Raw genomic sequence first — 21,996 nt, forward strand, 5'->3', positions numbered from 1 at the left:
CTGGTACTATTATGGCAATGTAAGCAAGGCCACTGTCATGAAAACTGAACAATACACTTTTGGTATTTTCTTGCAGAATTGTTATTGTTTTAAGATTTAACATACTGCATTTTATTGATACATTAATTTTTATGTATGCAGTACCCTGTGGGAGACTGCACTAGCCTTGTCCTCCTGGCAATAGGGAACCTAACCTTTGGTATAACTCTGTACTACACAGGTTGGTAGTGTGGCTGAGCAGCCAGGCTTATCTCAAGATGGGTCAATGTGAGCTGTAAGCTTGAAACGCAGAGTTTCACAGTGACAGTTATTCAAATAAACACTTAGACTCAAGGTTTCCTGATTAAACAATTATTAATTTATTATTTAACAGTCAGTTATATAATCCTTCTTCAGAAGGGAGTAAAACATGTAACACTTCAAAATATACTTCAAATCCCACTCTTAGTTTCTCTAATCAGATGATACCCATTGGGGATGGCCCACAGACACTTCCTACAACCTCAGGAGACTTAAATAGCTAGACCCTGTGGGCATTGATTTATCACTGGTACATTTAGAGCAATACTGAGTTTGGTGCAAAAGATTAGATATGGGAATAAAACAAAGGTTAACAAATAATTCATAAACTGGTAAGTACTTTTTACACCCTCCAATGCAAAGTAAATTAACCCTTTCCTGGAGGAAAGGCAAAAGCACCAAGTCAGAGGTAAGAAGAGCTTCTCATGGAGCCAGGACAGCCAATGTTAATTGAGCAGAGTCTAAGGGAGCCAAAGGTCTTCTTTCAGGTAAGTAAAAGTCTTGCACAATGTTTTTAGAAATGTTTGCAGAAATATGATTCACTTGAAGGGCCACAACTGGGAGGCTTGTGAGGAGCAAAGCTGCAAGCAACTCTGCAAAGGCAACCAAGACAAGCCTTAACTGAGAGCTAGCAAGGCTACACAACAAGAGTTAAGTCCTCTTAGGTTTACAGTAGCTTTGGGTAGACGAAAACGGGATCCAGCTGCACTTCTGTTCCTGTGTAGGTCTGCAGATCCTTGGTTCCCGGGCCTCAGTCGTGGGGACAAGAGGGAGGACTTTTTGGGACTCCTGCACTACGAATGGAAGGTCAGCGGCAGCAATGGGCAAACTTCAAATCAGCAGCACTTTGCGGTTTCAGCTCCTCGCGTCTCTAGCTCGGCAACCTCCTTGGACGTTCCTTGCATCTGGGGTCTAGCACTCTGTTGAGGTGGCTCATGCTTGGTCAGTCCTGCTTCATTGAAGTCCGGAGGATCGTCCTGGAGTTCGGGTCAGACTTGAAAGCGATGCACTCCATCTCGTGTTCCTCTCCCTGGCACTTCGGTTCCTACAGCAGCAATGGAAGTACAGCCAGCTACGAGGGGATGTCCAGACGATTTCACTTTGAGGTGGATTGGTCCCACCAAACCAAGGGGAGAAGTCGTCCTTGCAGGGTTTCTCTAGTCGAGGCGAATTCAGAGCTTCAGCACAGCAGCAGGGCTTCACCGGGCAAACCAACGGTCCAGGAGTTGCAGCAGGCGTCTCTTCCAAGTTATTCTTCGGATTCCTTCGTTCCAGTGGTCGACTCTGCTATCCAAGCCAAAAGCCTTGTCTTTTATTCAGGTTTCTCCCATTCATTCCAGTCTAGCTGTCAATCACACAGCAGGGTGGTTGTCCTCCAAGGACAGCCAGCCGGCCAATCACCTTCGGGTGCATTCCTGTAACCAAGGAAATTAAGCACAGGGAGTTTCAGACACTGCTCTCACTTCCTGCCCCTGCCAGACATGCTGGAGCCAGAGGCGGGCTTCACCAGTGAATCCCGCCAAAGACAAAACGAACAAACGGACCAAACCTGGTTTGGCGCGCAGAGTAAATCTCAGGAAGGACCTTTCCAACAAGAAATGGTGAAAAAAAAAAGACCGGGGCCATTTTGACAAAATGGGCACCCAGGTGTGCTTTACTGCAGCTGCAATTGCAGCCTGCGCTAGAAACACACAACGGTAGGAAAAAGTAAACCACTGCCACCAGCCATTAATTGAAGAAAGGGTAAAATAAAAATGTTACATGAGAAACTAGCCAAAGGGGATACTAAGTATCCCCTATGGTAAAATAGTGTGTGAGGTGTCTAGAAAGTTACAAAATGTAAGTAAAGTCAATTTCACTTCACTGCTCTTGGAAACAATAGTTTCACCAAGAGAAGGTATTTAAACCTTTGGGAAATCCAAGAGCCTTCCTTGTGGCACTGTACTGAAGACTGAAGGTGTTGTGTGTCACAATGTAAAGATGATGCCTATGGAGTTTGTCAGACTCCAAAGTCAAAAGAAACAAATCACATAAAAGTACACAAGAGAGTGGGAAAAAAGTCTCACTCTCTCCAGTTTAGAAATTAAAAGTCCTCAAGTCCAGCAAAAAGTGCTGGGGGTCTCTAAGGTAGAAGGGAATTAGCACATTTCGGAGAGTTCACCCTAACATGATGAGATGGTTGTATTGAAGACAATTTATTTTACTTCTAAAGAAATTCATTGTCCCATGTTTTACCTTAATTAAATATACTTTTATGGTTGACTAACCGAAATAAAGTTGATGATGTATGGTCTCTCTGGAGAGAAGCAGTTTTTCCTGTTCAGAAAAGAGAGAAATGGAGAGAGCCCAGCGGAATTAGTAGCTGCATTTTCGCTAGGTATTACGACTGTGAAGGGCCCACACCAGTCTGTGAGAGGGCAAAACACGGCAGTAAGGAGCACCAGTGTCACTGTAATACTATTACTTTGTGTGGAAAGCATTATGACAGAAGCGTCTCGAGTCAATTTGAAGTCGTCGAGGCACGGAATGAGTATTGAGAGCTTTATTCTGGAAGCGATTTTATAGATGCTGAAGTTACGTTTTTGAACAGAATCATGGTTGTGGCCATTCTACATGAAATCCCATATTTAAAAAAGATTGGTTCTAATGACTTTGATCGTATTGAATTCTGTGATAAGGAGATGTGGGACCTTGTGAGAGTAACAGTTAGCTCCCGCTTAATTAGAGAGCTTATATTAGCATCTGCTGATGAGGTTACACTGAGGGGCTTCAACATCTACACCACTCTGAGCGTTTCCTGTTATACTCCTCAAGCGGGCCACTGGCCTGAAGAGAAGGAAGATCATTTTCGGGAGGGCTTGAGTATTTCTGATGTAGTAAATAGTAACATGTTGAGGATGGTGAGAATGGAGGTGACCGAGAAAAATAATGGTGGTATGGATGGGGATTGGTTTTGGTTGTCCCACTCAATGGGAAATCATAGGTGTTAGGGAGAATTCTCTTATAAGGCTAATTTCCCTAGTGAGTTCCCGAGCAGCTTTGCTGGATTTTTTTTTTTTCTTCTCCTGCTAAGAGGGAGACTCTTTTCCTCCCACTCTTAGGCATGATTTCAGGTATGTCTTTGACTTATTGTGTTCGTATGGGCTATGGGTCTTTTTACTCCATAGGGTATCATCTGTTTTAGTGTATGTGTTACACAGCACCCTCTGTGCAGTAACACAGGGGTGTCATAGTGACCCCCAAACATTGACTCCATACCCTGGGACTGACTACTGTCTCCCAGGGCATGTAAAGTCACCATTGGCTTTACTAGTCCAAAATTGTGAACAGAACCAGTACAAACCATGATATTGTGGAAGTACTGGAAGGGGTTAATTCGATTGCCCCTGGGTCTGTTTCCAAGGGGGCACTGTCCAGTCCCTCCTTGTCGAGTTTCTGGCTGGTGGCAGTGGTTACCATGCAAAATATTCCACCGGAATATTTCCTATGGGATTTTCCCATTGATTTTACACGCACCACTTTTTGGTGCAATGTTAAAGATACCTCTGGTTTATTTATTTAATATAAAATCACCGGTTGGGTCTTTTCGTCAGAACTCTTTTCTAAAATGGCATTTGTGTCCGTCTCTGTAACTCCAACCAAGGTCGGGCCCTTTGTTCCACTTTTTGGCTGGCTTCTCCACAGAAGCCCTCCAACTGGTGCCACTCTGTCTGGGTTCCACAGGATGTGTGGGTGGGGGAATTGGCACCCTGGACTGCATTGCCTTAGCAACCCAAGTCGCACTCTGTTCCGATTGGCCCAGTGGTAAGCCGCCCGGCTCACCACTTAGCATGTATGAGTGACAGCTAGGCTGTCGAATGGGGGTTTTTCTGCATAAAAGCAGGGATTTTGGGACTGGAACTTCAGAAGTCGCCACAGGACCTTGGAAAACCGAAGAGGGGAGAAGCAGAGCCATCTGCAATGACGACACCATCGGTGGAGCCCTGCTGCAACGACCTCAGCACTTTCCCGATGACAAGAGAAGATCTTCTGCTGTAAGAGTCTTCTCCCTTTGAGCTGGTGGGGACAACCAGTTCGCCATTCGCCTTCCAGGATGTCCCTTGGTTGAATCGCCAGTGCCAAGCACCCCGGCGGCCGGATAGCCAAGCTTCACCACTGTGACCGCGAATAAAAGGAACCCACCTTTTTACCGAACAAACTCTGCGGCTGGTCTCTTCCCTGGGTAATGCAACGACTTCAAGTTTCCTCCTCGACGAGATCTTCTCTTCCCCTGGTCGAAACCAAGAACTGCACACGCTGCCAGGAACAAATGCCGCCGCTGCAGTTCCTCACTCTTTAAAGGTACTGTGTTCCGCCTGACCTCCCTTATGGCGGATTGCTAAAGGTGACCCTTAAATCCTTGGCTTTCCAACTGGGTTGGCCCCAGACCTTCTAACTTTACCTTTCGCATCAAACCAACCTCCTTTGAACATTTCTGCAAAGACTTTAGTGCTTTTTAAACTGATCTTGGGCACATTTCACCTTGCTCCATTTAAAGTGGGCCTGGCCTATGAACTTTGGCTCTACAGTAGACTCTGCCTTCACTAACTTGCTGTGGTCTTAGAAAAGTGTTGGGAACGGTTTTATTTTCATGACCTGCTTTTTTCTCTCCCTTTAACTTAATTATTGGAGTGCCATCTAAGTTACGCGCTCACATCTGTTTTTACAAATAGTGGTGTTTTGACCTAGACTTGTCTAATAATTATTAAGGGAGGTGTGTATACTTTTTCTGACTGTGCTTTAACCTGCTTTTATTTAGAGTGCTTAGTGTATTTCCTAAAGTGTGTTTTAAATAAATAATTATATACTTTTGATACCAAGCTGTGGTCAGTGTTTGCTTGCTCTACTGTGTTTTTAGCCATATTGTGTATCCTCTGTATACTGCCCTACTCCTCTTGAGAGAAGCTGACTGCTCAGCCACAGCTACCAGGTAAATCTGGGTGGTGCAGACTGCTACCAATTGGGTTTACTGCTTAATCCTGTAGTCTTAATCTTCTTGCAGTGTTCCCCAAGGGAACTGCACAGGATTCTGCCTAACAATATGAAGGATGGCAGTGAAGAGAAAATGTTTTTAGCATTGGCTCATGGAATACTCAAGGTTTCCAACATTTGCTCGGTTTAGGGGATTCTTGTAGGAAAGTGTGCAAATGTGATGGTGTAATATTGCAAGAACCGTTCTTGATAGAGAATGTAATAATGGATGGTTACTCAATCAACAAATGGCTAAGGGGGTAGCAGGACGCCCAAAAGGAGACCTTCCGATTGGATTGAGAAATTAAGTTATTCTTAGTTTGAACACTTTAGAATATTCAATGTATGGAGTTTTGGCAACTCATGCTGTCATGAAAGGGTTGACAGTCCATATGTTGATAAATGTGTACTGAAGTTATGCTGAAAAGTCACAAAAAGGGTTGATTGATCATATTGACGGGATCCTGACCGGCTGGAGGGAAGCCAAGCCATAAGGATTGATAAAAGCAGGAGATTTTAATATAACTTGCTTAAATCCATCTAAATACTCTGAATATCTGGAGATCAAAAAGATAAAAATTACGCAGGACGAAAAAGGGAAGAGATGGTGGGATTTCTTTGATAGTTGGATTCTCTGTGTGTTAGCGGGTAAGCAGAAGAAAGGGGATTACTACTGGAATATCTGGAACAGTGGGTCTAAATCATCTATGATTGACTTCATATTTGTTTCTGAGGATTGGTGGACAGCAGAAAATAAACTTAAAATGAGTAATGGTTTCCAAAGGGACCATGCTAGATTGACAGTGGACTTTCCCTTATTCAATCAAGTAGGGCCCGTAGGGAAAATGCATGTCGTCACTGTCTCTAGGAGGTAAAAATAGATTGATTTGGGCCCAATATGACATATGGGAGTTTTAACAAGAAACTTGAGACAGCAATGTTAGATGATCAGGGAGAAATAAATGCGCCTGTTCGGTGCTATATCTTCCTGTCTATGACCCGAGGATGGGGGGCATTACCTGTCAGGTAATGCCCCTGGGACAATAGTTAGAAGCCTAAACGATTACCGGGGTACTAAATGCAATTTTTCACGAGTCGAGAAAAAAAAAGAAAAAAAACAATGCCCGCTGGGTTCGGGAGAAGGGACTACATGTAGTCCATTCTCCCTTTCCATGGAAACCATGGTCGGGACTGGCGCGAGATGCACGCTGCAATGTCATTGGGATTACCATCAGGTAAGGCTCCTAAACGCACCAATCAGTGCATTTTATTGTCATTGTGCCACACCAAAGTGTACTAATTAAATCTGAAGACCTCCAGCGTGTAGTGCAAACTAACCCCCATATTAGAGAAAACTTGGATATTACATTTTACCAGACTGTATAATCAACCTGTAGATGCTTTAGTAATCTGGGAAAGCTTGAAAGAAGAAATCTGTCCCATGGTACCCTCCGTTAGCTAAATTGAAACCAATATACGCCGTAGCACTAACTCTAGGGCTCCTGGCCCGAATGCGCTTTGCAATAGAGTTATTAAAGCAGACCCTGAACTATGGGCTGGAATCTTGTGTAGACTCTTCCAGTCCGTTATCCACCTAAAACAAATCCCAGATTCCTGAAATGAAGCATACACTGTACTAATATAAAAAAATTTAAAGAAGGAGCAGGAGACGTGCCTGAAAATTAGACCAATTGCGTTACTTGACGCAAACTCAAATATGTTTGCGTCAGTTGTGCTCTCTTCCCTTAGAGATTGGGCAAGTAATTATGGCATCCTAAAGCCCAATCAATTGGGATTTCGGGCTGGAGTGCCACCACTGTGACAGGATGGGTATTAAATCATGCTCAATGCCTTGCTTGGGAAGGGATATCAAGGGAGGTTTATGTAGTTTCAGTGGACCTATCCCTCGCCTTTGATCGTGTTAACATTAACACATTGTGGGAATGTTGTCTTAATAAATTCCGACAAATAGTGGACTCTGACAGGGCTGTATATTAGTGCCGTTTCTGGTTAATGTATACATGGTGGACCTGGGGGATCATCTTAAGTCTACATCATTCATAGCTCCAAAGGTTCTAGGAACTAAAATGTTCTAATTAACATATGCAGAAAATATAATTTTGTTAGATTGCACTAAGGTGGGAATCCAAAGAATGTTGGACAGTTTCCATTTATGCTGCACAAAGAACGATTTTACTATAAATATTCGGAAAATCCAATTGTTAACCTTAACAGCAGGAAAAAGAATAAAGAAACATTCTTTATGGTTGGATGGAGAAATATTGTTCAGGTTGACAGTATGAAATATCTTGGGTTTAATATATTAAGTAATCCCGGGAAGAGTCTGCTAATGGAAGGCTTTTATGTAAAAGCCTTAAAGTCAGTTGCACAGATGAAAAACTTAAACTTCAAGTATGGAAAATGTTCTATCATTCCTCTTTTGAAATTATATGAATCGAAAGTCGTTCCTACAATGATTCTTGGGGCCGAGATCCACCATAGCATGTTGAATGAGGATTTTTATCATCACAGAAGTTTTATATGGAAAAGTATTTTAAAATTACCTCAGACTATGTTCATTTCTGTTATTAGATTTGAACTAGGCTGATCACTGGAAGCACATATTGTTTGGAAGAGAATCCTAATGTGCCACAAATGTAGAACCTCTCCAATAAATACGCGTGTTTGCAGACTTTAAGGACAGGGATGTCCAACCGAATAATATGTTTGTTACTAAAACAGCAGAAAAACTGAAAGGGTGGGGTTTGAATGGAGAACTTTTAAATGAGGTTCTGTGAGTGAGCATACAAGCAAAAAATGTGGCGCAGACTGGTGCAGAGCACGTGACTGAGTGGATATGACCGATACCAGAATATAACACTCGGGCATAGAAAATTGGGAGTATGTGCGCAGTACCTCTGTAAATACCCCACTTAGAAAATTGGATATACATTATTGAGGTTCAGGCTTGACATTTTGCCTACAAGGGTAAATTGTGTTAGATGGAAGAAGTTGGACTGTCCATCTGACAGATGCAGATTTTGTTTAGAGGACAGTGAGACATTACAACATTTACTTTTGTATTGTGAAGCTCTGGCAGTGCAACGTCAAACCTGTTTTAGAAAATAAACTAATTTGTATGGGTGTAATAAAGGAACGGTGATATGGAATGTTTTAGTCCAAGATGTCTTATTAATTGAGCAAAATATTACTCCAATTTTTAATCTATGATTACATTGGTGGATCAGAGAAGGAGAAAGAAATAACAAAAGTGAAACATGCATTTTGGACAACATTGTTTTAACTATTAGATGAATGATGAAAATCCTTATTGTATGATTTTAAGAAAATGTATGCTAATTGTTTATGATGGATTTGTATAAAGTTTTCACTTGGTCTAAAGCTGAACGCACGATACAAAAAAGAAAAAGAAATGGCGGGCCACTATGATCAAGGTTCCAGTTTGTGGGGGAATTTAAGTCCTTGGCATGGAAATCTTTGCAAAAGAGCTTCTTCGCAGCTCTGTTCCTGTTAAGCAGTTGCCCTGTTTTAAGCAGCTGACACTTTAAAAACACTGCTCTGCAGCTCTGGTGCAGGTGAGCGTAGTTGCTGCAAGAAGCAGAACACACACACTTGGTTTGGTTAGTTCTTCCGTGTTGCGCAGCAGTACCATGGTGTTGTGATGCGGGTTCGGGTGTGCTGGTACTTGGTACCCGTCGATGGGCTCTTGCAGGCCGTTAACTCTTTGGTAAACTGACTCGGCTGCTGGTATCTTAAGTTCCCTAGAACAAATAGAGAAAAACTGGCCAGCATTTGGTAATAGTGGTATGGAGTGATTAAGAGTGGTACCATTTTCAATTATATGGGCACATAGAGAAGGGACAGGCACTGGGGCCCTGCCAGCTTCCTCCTCTGGAGAAGCACTGGCTCTGGCTACCACCCTTGTAGGCCTCACACCGGAGGTTGAGAGGCATCCCCACCCCTTCTTCACAGGGTCAGGCTACAGACCTGGTGTCATTTGCATTAACCCTTTAATCAGCTGTAAGAGAGGGCAGCAATTTTTGCAAAAAAATAACACCATCATAAAATGGTAATTTGGAATAAAGCTTAATTAGCACGCGCATCAATAGTACCTGTCAATCAGCTTCCTCTGATGGCAGGCCGAATATGCGTTCCTAATGAGCTGAAGACTGTTACGTCCTCTTTGGACTACACTTTCCTGCACCGTGTGAATGATGCAGGGGTGCCAATAGAATGAATGCCCCACCCTGGAGAAAAGGATTGGGTGGGCAGGGTCTTACCGGTTCTGTTATGGCCCTAAACCCCTTGTGAAGGCCAGAGCAACACCTCAGGCTAGCTGCCCATTACTGGCAGGGTAAGCCTCTCAAACAGTGCCCTTTAACTTAGCGGGGATAGGGGGAGGCTAGGATGCTAGAGAAATATAAACAGCACTTCACGAAAAGGGTGAGACGCCTGAAGGAAGAATTGCCGGGTCCTCACAGGTATGTCATACGGCGGATACGGGGTGAAACTCTCACTGCTGCATCGCCCCAGTTCTTACGTTCCAGCATTTATCTATGCACATATGGACTATAAACCTAGCCCTGAGAAGGCAGTATGAGACGCATGAAAACCCACCGGGTAAACGGACTAACCAGCAGCAAAGAAAAAAATGAATTGAGCACTGTCAAGTTTGGTAACGTTAATTTATCAAAGAATACTGCCAGTGTTAGGAAAACACTGCTAATTGACACACTTTTAGATGCTTGTAATATGCATTCAATGGAAAAATGAACATTTCACAAGCGGCTGCACGGTTCACCACACTTCCAAACATTTGGCAATTGGAGAGAACAGGGTGCAAGAGTACAGCCACAGTTTGTCAATAAAATTGGTTTTATTTTCAGTGCCAAACTGTGGCTGTTTCAGATTCAGAAAACATTTTGGGTTAACTTTAAAGAGTTGACATTCTGTGCATCCAGTTTGCAGTGGTTGCATTTTTTAAACTCAGTGACCACTAAACATATGTGCTGTAGTATAATTGAGCAAGTTTAGGTAGGGAATCCATTTCCATCAGGAGATTTGGTGGCATATGGCATGACGGTTGCCATGATAAAAGAATACCAACAAACTTCTGAGCAGTCTAGTTTAAACTCAGAAATGCCCTGTAAAAGTAACTACCCCAATCAGCGTAATACACACTAAGAGACCAATAAAAGGAAGGTCTTGTTTAACCCTTTTATTGCACCTCTGTGCCTGTACTGTGACGAATCACGAGAATTCGTCTCTTCTCCCCAGGGGGAGCCCCCGAGAGGTGAGCCCGATACGCAATACCCCACCTAAGGGTAGAGGCAAGTGGGACCTCACTAGGAGAGACTCCCCCTTTGGGGACAATGACTCCCTAGTGGACCTTCTAAAATAACATCTTCAAAGCTTCCTGGTAAAAATATATGTGAAGAGACAACCAGTATGTGTTATTGCGAATGTGACAAAGAAGAGGATGTATGAGGGAATCTGCAAGAGAAAGAAGAAGCCTGATGGCTGCATAAGTCCAAAAAGGGGAGAGGCCTGGAGATGCGAAGAGAGCCCACACGTTTCAAAAAGGCTTGAACACTAAATCCGGAGAGAAGAAGCAGAGGCAAGACACACCTCGTTCAGCAATCATCAGAGAATGAGAAGTACTAGTCGTATTACAGTCTATAGCGAGAGAGCCAGGAGAAGTGGAGCTGGACATGCTGCATTCTAAGAGAGATGGAGAGAAGGAGCCCAGGAGTGGTGGTGTTACCACAGGAGATTCGTGGTGGACTGTGGGGTCTCGCAACAACGCAGAACCAGGACAAGCCAGTTTATGATATACCATACAGCCATCCAAGATGACCCAGCAAAAAGCCACAAGGTGCCCCGTTAGAGGTAGCGTGAGCCGACCCTCAGCAACCAAAAATCCTGGTGACGTGAGCCCCAAGAACGGAAGATAATAGGGACAAAGGGAGACCCGAGGTGGTGAATGAGAATCATTACTGGAATGCTCATACTCATTACAGTCAAGAGAAAGCTAATATTACGTTATCAGAAAGAAGAGTGAATGACAATCATTATTGGCCTGTTCATATTCCTCTGTCAAGAGAAAAGTATTGTAAAATCAGTACAAAGAGAAGTGAAGGAAGTATTTTGGGAGTGACAATTCGTATCAGTCTAGATAAAGAAGGTAAAAACAAAATAGAGGACCCAGTTATAACAGAGAAACCTAGGAACAAAGATGGACTCAGTAGATGTATATAAAGTCAAAGAGCAGAAGAAACCAAAGAGTATGAACTGTTCAGAAGAAAAGATACTTGTTGGATTAGTTTACCAGGGGAAGAGCAAAGGATTACTCTTTGTAGAGGAAACCAAGAGAAGAAACAAAAACTCAAGACCACGGTGAATGAACTGTTCGAACTGATAAAAGTAGTCACTAGAGACTATCTAAAGATCATCTATTCAAAAGCAGTTGGTGAGACACCAACAAACCTGAGGAGAAGAGAGACATTCTCCTGACTGAGTTAGTAAGCTAGTGGTGGAGTAGGCTTAGAGTCGGACGGTGGACAGTTTAATTTCTAGACATTCACTGACGACTGAGTAGCACCTTGGCTAGTTTTGTTAGGTAGGTAAGCCTTGTAGGATAGGGAAAGATAGGATTTCTTTAATAAATGTACCAGTGAAATGGCGAATCAGAGTCTGTGTCCTCCTCCTGACCTACCACAGTACAAACGGGTATATCTATATACACAAATCTTTAGAAGCGTTTTTCATACCCAAAGTTTCAGGGTCAACCATGGCTTAATTACTTTTTTTCCCCAACTTCGCATCATGGGCCCAGAAGTGGGGCATTAAGAAGGTTAAAGCAAAGGCCAATAGAAGAGTTAATTATTACATACATCCCATGTGGTAAGAATAGCAGAGGCACGCATGGCAGAAAGCATTCCACATCAGCAGAAGATTATGCAGGCACAGTCCAACACATTTGGTGGGCACTGCAGTGACTGGTGGCAGTCTTCATTCATACTGATGATGATCCGCAGCCTTGGAGTTAGCGCTATGTGCAAAAATATTTGGTCATCCCTTGCTTCTGTTTCAGAACACTTTTTAAAACTCATTTTTCTTGATGCATTTTTTATACAGTGTCTTTATGAAATTGTGCAGAATTTCCACTCTTTTACTAAGATACTCTTAAAGAAAAAGATTGACCGATTCCATTTAATTTTGAAATGATGCTCTATACTCAAAGATGCATTATCATTCATTAATACAGAAGGTCAGAATTGAAAAAGCAGGCAAGGCTTTAATCATGCAGTTGTGAGGCAGTGTGACATCTCACCTTCTGTGTTGGATGCCTCTTTCCGACGAATAGAACTTGGAGCCAGTAGACCAACTGCATTGGGCTGATGCTCAGGCGACCTGACAATTGCAGACATGATAACTTGTTGTCTGGCAGTAGCTGGAGTGGAAGGCAGTGGGAGATGGTCTGACACTTTGTGGTGGGACACTACAAGGAAAGACAAACGTGGACGTATTACCTCTCACACCTGTAAAGCCTTTAAAAGGAGTATCTTGGATCTCCAGGAAGTCCGGTCCTACCCTCTTCTCTGGCTGAACGGAGCTCAATACGTGTTTTTTGTAGTGCTTCCTCCAGTTCTGCAGTACGAGCCTTCTCTTTTTCTAAGGCAACCTTTAGATCATTATATTGCATGGGGATCTGGGTGGGTTGAACCAGATCCTCTCTCCTTCGACCAAACAAGCCCTGAAAATATAAAATCAGTAACTTACAGAGCGGTTTGCACAGTGCAAAGATCCACTAAAAAAGTTGAAAATGCAGGCGTGCATGCTAAAGAACAAAGTACTTACCTGCAGTATTCTTTCTGATGAATTCTCCAGCCAGAGATTCCTCTGCAAGGAGGACAGTGCAGCACCAGGTCTACTTGCCTCAATGCGCCAACAGATTAGCCCTGGAAGGGACACCAGCGCTGCTAGTACATATAGAGCTCACCATGACCCAGGACCTCTGGAGGTTCCCCCTCCCCCTTCCACCTCCTCGCCCCCACATGCTCAAAGCGGAGGGAATGGCAGAATGAGGATGGAACACTGTACATGTGGGGCAGGATGAGAATTACCTTGTTTCCAGTAATATAGAAGCTGATAGCCCTCCTTAGTTCTAATTGATCAAATCTCTCTTCCTCTTATGAGAGATGAGGAGTGTACTAAACTGCATTTTCTGAGACAAATGAAACTCTGAGAAAAGGGCTGTTAGGCAGAATTCTGTGCAGTGCCCTTAGGGACCACTACACACAATTAAGACTACAAGTGGCCATACAAGTTCACCTTTGGTACAAGCCTGTACTACACTGTTAAAGTGGTAGCAGTAGAGGAGCAGCCAGACTTATCTCAAGAGTTAGTGAGCAGTAGTAGAGATTACACAAAGGACCACAATTACTGTGACTTAAGCAAACACTGACTCAAGGTTTCAGGTAAAAAATAAAAGTACATTTATTTTATTTTATTTATTCACATTTGTATAGCGCACTTGCAGCCCATGGACATCGAGGCGCTGTTACAAGTAGGTGTTGGATTCTTAATTCAGCAGATATGCATGAGACAAGAGGTCTTATGGATACACAATTACAGGCATAGTTACAAGTGAAGAATGATAATCATAATACAGTGACAGAATGCAGTCAGGTACGTTTCATACAAAGAGCTTGGTTTTAACAGCTTTGCGGAAGGCTTGGTGGGATTCAATCATTCTGATGTGAGGTGGCAGTGCGTTCCAGTGGGTGGCGGCCCGCGTGGGAAAGCTGGCACCACCGGCGCGCACCTTGCGTAATTTGGGCGTGACAATCGTGTTGGAATAGCACGTTCTTAATGGTCTGGTGGCAGAGTGCTTGGTGATTCTTTGGGTCAGGTAGGGTGGAGCAAGTTCATGGAGGCATTTGTGGGTGAGGGCGAGTGTTTTGAAAACAATCCTCTCTTTCACCGGAAGCCAGTGTGCCTGTCTTCTGACTTCTGAGATGTGGTCTTTTCTCGCGGTGCCTGTGGCCGCCCTAAGTGCATTATTTTGAACTAGCTGAAGTTTGGCCAGGTTCTTATTGGAGGTCCCAACGAGTAGGGCATTACAGTAGTCCAGCCTAGATCCAATTATTGCCCTGGCAATGGTGAGGCAATTCTGGCGTGACAAGAAAGGTCTGGCAGCGTTGAGGACTTTCGAGTAATAGGCTGAGGAGGAGGCAATGGCATTGACCTGTCTATCCATTGACAAGTCGGAGTCTAGGTAGACTCCGAGTGTCTTCACATGATTGGAGACCTTGATGGGAATGTTGTCAATAGTGAAGGAAGAGTACTGTACATCGAGGTTCCCCAGCGTGGAAGGTGCTCCTATGAGGAGGAGTTCGGTTTTTTCACTATTGAGGCATAGCCAGTTGTCTGCCATCCATGATTGGATAGTGGAGTAGATGGTGGTAAGAGTTTTAGTATCCGCCAGGTAGTCGCCTGTGAGTGGGATGAGGACCTGGGTGTCATCCGCATAGTTAGTATACGAGATGCCCAGGGAGTCAAGGATGCTGAACAGTGGCCTCGTGAAGAGGTTGTAGAGCGTGGGCGCGATACATGAGCCCTGAGGCACACCGCAGGTGATGTGGCTAGGGGTGGCACAGGCTGAATCGGAGAAGACTTTCATGGCCCTTTCTTGGAGGAAGGGCCATGAAACCACCATGGCCATGAAAGGGCCATGTGTGTTCACAAAACACTTCACTTCTATAAATTCAAAACCACACGTAAAATACACTACACACTCCCAATTCCACTTGTTCCAGCAAATTCAAGGTAAGTACATTAGGATTTGACAAACCGGTGTTGCGATACTAACGCGTACCCGCAAATAGAAATGATCACGAAGTTAAAACAAACTTTGTACTTAAGAATTTCAAACAAGGGAAAAGTGGATAAAATCACAGGCAATACTTTTGTCAAGGCAAGGGAATCGAAGGACTCGTTCAAAGATGCAGATTGAAGTCAATAGGCATGCACCAGTGTCAATGGAGCAGATGCTCAGTTGCCGAGGATCACACGTTGAACAGTTCGAGATTCGAGATGCCAAGAGTAGTTAGATATTGTCAGATGGAAGGAAAAGTTATAAGCGGGAAGGAAGAAGGAATACATCTTCGAGGAGGAAAAGGGATCACCCCGATTCTAGATGGTCAGACGGAGAGAACGACCAGATGTGCACAGTACCTTATTCCGTTGGAGAAAAGCTGATGCCACGGCAGTTGTTCCTGGTAGTTCCTACAGACTCACGGTTCCTGCGGCTTCAGTCGTGGGGACAAGAAGGACGACGTCTGGAGCGATCTGCACTACCCAGGGATGAGGCCAGCAGCAGCGAAAAAGACAACAATGAATAAAGATTGTGCTCCTTTAAATCAGGAGAGGGCTCTTCTGATGGCTATCCGGACCACTACAGCACAGCACCGATTTCGACCCAGGAGAGGATTCTCTGACTGAAGAAAGGGTGAGCTGGTTGATCCCACCAGGCTCAAGGGAAGAAGACTCGGGACTGGATCTTCTCTTGTCGTTGAAGGGTAGATAGCTCAGAACTGCAGCAGGGCTGGTTACAGCAGCCGTCTTCTTCTCTGCTTCGGTTCTTTGCAGTTCCAATGGCGACTCTGCCTTCTAGCCCAAGAGTCCTGCCTTTTATGCCAAAATCCCCCATTCACACAGACTGGCTGTCAGTCACTCAGCAGGGGGGTTGTCCAGCCCAGACAACCACCTCAGCCAATCAACACAAAGTGCGACTTGGGTCTCCAAGGAGACCCTGTGCAGGGGGTGACTACACCCCTCCCTCACATTCAGCCCACCTAGACACCCTGACGCCAAAGGAGGGCTTCTGGTCAGAAGCCCGCCAAACGTCAGCGAACAAAGGAGGCAAACCTGGTTTGCCGCACAAAGAAAGACCCAAGAAGGATATTAACAAAAAGAAATGGCGATTAAACCCAACCGGAGCCGAAATAAAAAGTATTTGGGCAAGCAGGTTTAAAGTTCGAGGCTACTAAAATAGCCTAAAACGTTACCACGTTATGTAATATAATCGCAGTAGGAAAATTAGGGTAGGTACCACTGCCACCAGCCAAGTCTTAATGTTAAGGGAGCGGAACAATGCTCCAAGAGGCACAGATAAAAAAGGCTAAGAATTAACCCCTTCCAATACTCCATATACGATGGGGTGTACTGGATCTGTGGTAAAGGTGACTATGTAAAGTTAATGGCAATTCTACCCTTTTCTGGTGGACAGTAGCCAGCCCCAGAAAATGGAGTCGGTGGGAAGTCTAAGAGACAACCCTGTGTCACTGCACTGAAGGTGCTGTGCAACACACAGAAAGTGGGGCTACTGAAGTGGTGTACTCCAGAGTCCACAATCACAAAAACAGTTGAAATACACATGGCAAAACACAGGTAAGAGTGGGGGAAAAGCTCACACTCTTACCAGGTGGAAAAAATAAACTCCAGAAATCCAGCAAAGCTGCTGAGGGACTCACTAGGTAAGGGAAATTAGCCATAGAATGAGAATTCTCCCTAAGGGCTAGGGAGACAGGATGGCCTAACCAGAAGGGTAATTTCTCTTTAGAAAACAGAAGTCGCTCACCATCATAGCAGAAGCACAACTATAAGTGACAACATCTAAGAGAACAGGAGTGAAGTGTCTAGTAAGGAGTTGCCCTAAGGAATGTTAAAAAGAGATTTAAGTCCCAGGATGGAACAATGAATTGAAGTGGGGAGGATAGGACACGTGAATCAATTCTCTAAGAAACTGCTGACAGTTGGAATTGGGTAAAATGAGCCTTGTTCTGCGGTTCTTTAAAATACCAAAATAGCATCCAGATACACCTTGACTGTAAGAATTTGTGAACCATACTGGGCCATGGACAGCTTAAACATAAAACTGTAGCAATTGGACAAGACAGATTGGTCCATATCATGCTCTGCATTAAGATGGAAACCTTCTCCTCTGGCAGTTGTAAATAGCCTTTTCTGCTGGCCTCCTGACAGAATGAAGAAAATCAAAGATGTTTTCAGAACCAAATCCTTGAATCTCAGCCTCTCAGTAGCCACACGTGAAGGTTGAATGTGCTAAGGTTCCAGCAGAGGATTCATCTTCTCAACCCTCCCCCTTAACTGGTAGAGGAGATCCAGCTCCATCAGAAGATGCCAAGGAGGGCAGATGGCCATGATATCATGTGATAGGTTATTTATAACGTGCTTAATACCCAGAGGTTTCTAAGCACGTACCCGAGGATCGAACCTGCATTGCCCCGTGTCATCTTGCTTCCATAGAGAGCATGTTGCCCCTCAACTATCCTCCCGAGTGCCATCCTGAGATGTTCAGAGTACCACATCCTCTTATCCCAATTTTGAGCAATTAGAATCATTGTGGTGTTGAATAACTAGTACATCGCCCAGGTGCCCCTCTTAGTGGAAATTCCCTCAAGCATAACAATTTGCATTTCCTGTTGACACTGAAGGCACACAGATCCACTAGAGGGGTTCCTCAGAGGTTGAAGATCTCCTGGAGGACTTGCATGACAATCTCTCAGACATAGCGGCAGAGCCCTGACTACTAAGGGCATCCAATGATACACATTCTCTTCTGGGAAGATGGACTGCTGAAAGAGAAACATTTTCATTAAACCCTAGAACCACAGCTGCATATTTTGCCTATGCATGGGCAGTGAACCTTCTGCACCTCTCGTAATTAGGTACTACATGGCCACTGTGCTCTGAATTGATATCTGGACACCCTTCCCCTGAACCAAAGGAAGTAAGGCCACCAGTGCAGTTTTGATCACTCGCAGCACCAACAGGTTGATGAAAAACCTGAATTCTGCAGAGAACTTAAGTCTGCTCAGGTGAGCAGCCTAGCACTTCAAAGACATGTCCATGACCTCCAGCCACAGTTGCCAAAATGACTCCCCTGTCAACAAAGTTTCTTGTGAAGCCCACCTTCCCTGATGCCGGAAGAAGTACCATGCCTGCAGACTAGTAACATTCTGCGATGCAGAGGATAATCCATTGCAACAGAGTTTGCTTTCTTACCACAAGAACTTTGCGGGACAATGAATGGGTCATGAACAGCTGGTCAGATTTTCGGAACGCAGACGTCCTAGAGACATAAAAACTCAAAGCTCTCTTGGGATCTAAGTGGTGGAACCGCTCCTCTTCCTTAGAGAGGTGTGGTGTAAGATAGAAGACTGGCAAATCTATAGACTGAGAAAGATGAGGTCTTATTTTAAGGGAAACCTTTTCCTAAACAAAACACAGGAACAGGGGCTTGCAACTCACTAATTCTACTGGCTGACGTGATCGCAACGAAAAAGGCTGTTTTCAACAAGTCTCAAGGAACAGGAATGCATGGGCTCAAACTGAGCTGCCAACAAGAATGTTACCACTAGATTTAAATCCCAGTCCGGGACGACAAAGGGAGTTGGTGGAAAACTTAGTCTCAAGGCCCTTCAGGAATTAGGCCATAACCGGGATCGTAAAGAAGAAACCTTAATCCGGGGACCTTCTGAACACAGGCAAGGTCACCAAAAATCCTTTGACTGTGGTAGCCTGAAGGCCTGCTGAGGCCAGTGACCGAAGGAGCTCCATCACTGTAGTGGTGGGGCAAGAGATGGGATCGATCTTGCGTTCTATGCACCACACCTCAAATCTTCTCCACCTGCATGCATATAGAGATCTTGCAGACAGTCTGAGTGAATCCAGCAGTACCTCCTCTGAGAGGTCCCAATCATCATACCTCATCCTCTGAAGAGACACGCATGTAGGTTGTGGGACTCCGGGTTCGGGTGGAATCCCGAACCTTCCGACTGGGTCAGGAGATCTGGGCACCGAGTCAACCAGTGAGGTGGACAGATGGTCAGATCCAAGAGATCGGAGTACCACGTTCTCCTCGCCTAGTTCAGAGCGATCAAGATCATGGTCTCTCAAAATCTCTTCAATCTCCTTAAAACACATGGGATGACAGTAATCGGGGGTTGGGGCGGAAGAGGTAGTGAAGAGGGAAGGTCCAATACATCAGTAACGTCTCCCCCAGTGCACCGTTCGGTGGATATTCCTTTAAGCAAAGCTGACTGCACTTCCTGTTAGACTCTGTGGCAAACCGATCCACTGCTGGGGTACTCCAGAGAAAGAAGACCTCCTCCAGGATGTCCTGGCACACTTCCCACATGTGGGAGACTCTGCCTGCTCAGAGCATCCACCAAGCCGTTCTTTGTCCCCCCCAGATGAACTGCTGAGACTGGGACTTTATTCTTCACCTGCAAATCCTCACAGTGAGCGCCCCAACCCTTCAGAGATGCTTCAGTGGCCACTCAGGCCTGAGGCCGGAAGGGTTCCCCTGCCATAAGATTGCTGCAGTCAGTCCTCCAGCTGAGGTCGTGGACCATTTGGTTGGACACCTTGAGGGGATCCGAGAGCGCCCCGAGGTACTGTGACCACTGACCTCTTAGGAGTCACTGCAGGGCTCTCATGCGCAGCCTGGTTTTTGGCACTAGAAAAATACAGAGGCCATGAGAGCTAAGAGGCGGAGGAAAGAAGCCGCTGGTAAGGTGGCATGATTCTGGAACAAGTGTACCATCTGTGCTATGCTGTCAACTCTCTCCTCTGGAGAGAAGGCCTTCCCCACCCGAGTGTCTAGGACTGCTCTGATGAACTGGATCCGTTTGACTGGCATCACATGGGACTTCTTTATGTTCAGGGAGAAGCCCAGCCTGTGCAGCAGCAAGCAGGTATCCTCTAGATGAGACAACCTGCCCGCCGACTTCCCTCGGATCAGCCGGCCATCCACGTATGAAAATACATGGGCCGAGTCTCCTGAGGTGAGTTGAGACTACCGCCATGAGCTTGGTGAAGACCCTTGGAGCGGAGGTCAACCCAAAGGGAAGCACCTTGAACTGATAATGCTCATCCCCCATAAGGAACCTCAGGAACTTCCTGTGCTTTTGATGTACCGGCACATGGAAATAAGCATCCTGTAGATTTATTGACACCAGCCAGTCCTGAAGTTCGAGCTGCAAGGCCCAGGCATCAGAGGTAATCTCCAGCCACTGGGGCCAATGTTCTGCCAATCGTCCACCAACCGGTAAGTCATGGGAGTGGTAATCAAAGCGTTTGCTGGCCTCTGGAAGCACCTCTGCCCCTTCTGAGGCGCAACAAATGCTTCTGCCCCTGTCTGCCCTGTGGGAGCTGTGCTTTCCTGCCGTAAAGCACCTAGCACCTGTAGCCTCTGCCTCTAGAGGCACAGCTGAAGGCATGTTTGGCCGGTTGCGCAATTAGGCTGAGTGATTTTCTGGCAAATTTAGACTAAAAAGAAACTCTCCCTCGGAAGGTATGTCCAGTAGCCTATTGAGGACGTTCAGAGAGATGCCAGTGTTTTGAGATAGGCTTGCCTTCTCAATACTACCGCCGACCCCACTGAACGGCCAACGCAGTCGGACACGTCTAGGCCCATTTGCAACGACTGCTTGGCTACCTCCTTACCATCTTCCACCAGCCGTGTAAACCCATCTTGCATTTCACCTTTGGGAATGTATTGCGTAGCCTGCTCCACGGCTTTCCATAAACCAAAAGAATATTTTGCAAATCCACATGACACATTGGTAGCTTTCAACGCCATGCTGCCAGAATTAAAGACCTTCTTGGCAAATGCGTCCAACCTTTTATCCTCCCTGTGTGGAGGGAGATTTGAAGTGGATACTGCAGGTCTGGTGGAGATCGTGGCTGCCTGCACAACAAGCCCTTCTGGAGAAGGGTGAGAAGCCAGGAAAGATGGATCTCCTCTTGTCGGACTGTACTTCCCAGTTAAGTTACAGTTGACCGGAGGAATGGAGCTGGGATATTGCCACAAGGAGGCTAGGGGGTCTGCAATTGCCAGATTAAGCGGCATGTTATGCTCTGTCAGAGGACCTTCATCTAAGATGTCTGTTAATTCGTAGCCCTGAACAGGTGCTGAAGAGGACCTATGGTGTCTACTACCCTTTGTACGAAGGCCCTAAACTTTACATGGGTGTGCGCGTAATCCTTGGCCTTCTCCCAACAGGTTTGCTTGGTCGTCGGAAAACTAGACACCGCCCAACCCTGTATACGTGGGATCGATGTCCACCTGGTCATCGCCCTGGTCAGTGCCAAAAATCGATGCCATGGACTCAAAGAATCTGGACCTGGAAAGCAGGACAAAGGATTCGTCACAGATAGTCATCGCCAAGTCTCCACCCCCACCCCCATGCCACAATGGAACGGCCCTCGGCGCCGGTCGAGGTTTGGATATTACGGTGGTGGCTCTTTTCCTTCCACGATGAAGACGAGGAAGAGTGGCTCCTTGAGTGTGCCTGCTTTTTGGCACACTTCCGCCGATGCTTCCTCTTCTTGGGGGTGGGCCCTTCTGTCTCGGATGACCGGACGAGCGACCGAGTCGAGGATTTCAGACCAAAGCAAGTTTAGCGCCCCTCTCACGAATGGATTTTGAATGCATCTTGGAGCATGGCGCACATCCCTCAAGGTTGTGATCCGTACCCAGACACCACAGACGAATGTCATGCAAGCTGACATTTTGGAATGGCAGTCGGTGCACCTTTTAAAGCCCAAACTACGAGGAGTGAATATCGGGGT

General features: G+C 45.4%; 1 protein-coding gene across 20 annotated transcripts in view; it reads right to left on the bottom strand.

Annotated features, from left to right (window-relative positions):
* CIT (citron rho-interacting serine/threonine kinase) overlaps positions 1-21,996 on the bottom strand; it is a 2,264,529-nt gene that overhangs the window by 620,072 nt on the left and 1,622,461 nt on the right. For all 20 annotated transcript variants that reach the window (XM_069619729.1, XM_069619715.1, XM_069619714.1 and 17 more), the window contains 2 exons: positions 12,925-13,087; positions 12,665-12,832 (listed from right to left, as the gene is read on the bottom strand). In XM_069619729.1, coding sequence (XP_069475830.1) covers positions 12,665-12,832; positions 12,925-13,087 — 331 coding nt within the window. The remainder of the gene's footprint in view (positions 1-12,664; positions 12,833-12,924; positions 13,088-21,996) is intronic.

This window comes from Ambystoma mexicanum, chromosome 10 (assembly GCF_040938575.1).
Source record: "Ambystoma mexicanum isolate Mex_15411 chromosome 10, UKY_AmexF1_1, whole genome shotgun sequence".
In the NCBI taxonomy this organism is placed as follows: Eukaryota; Metazoa; Chordata; class Amphibia; order Caudata; family Ambystomatidae; genus Ambystoma; species Ambystoma mexicanum.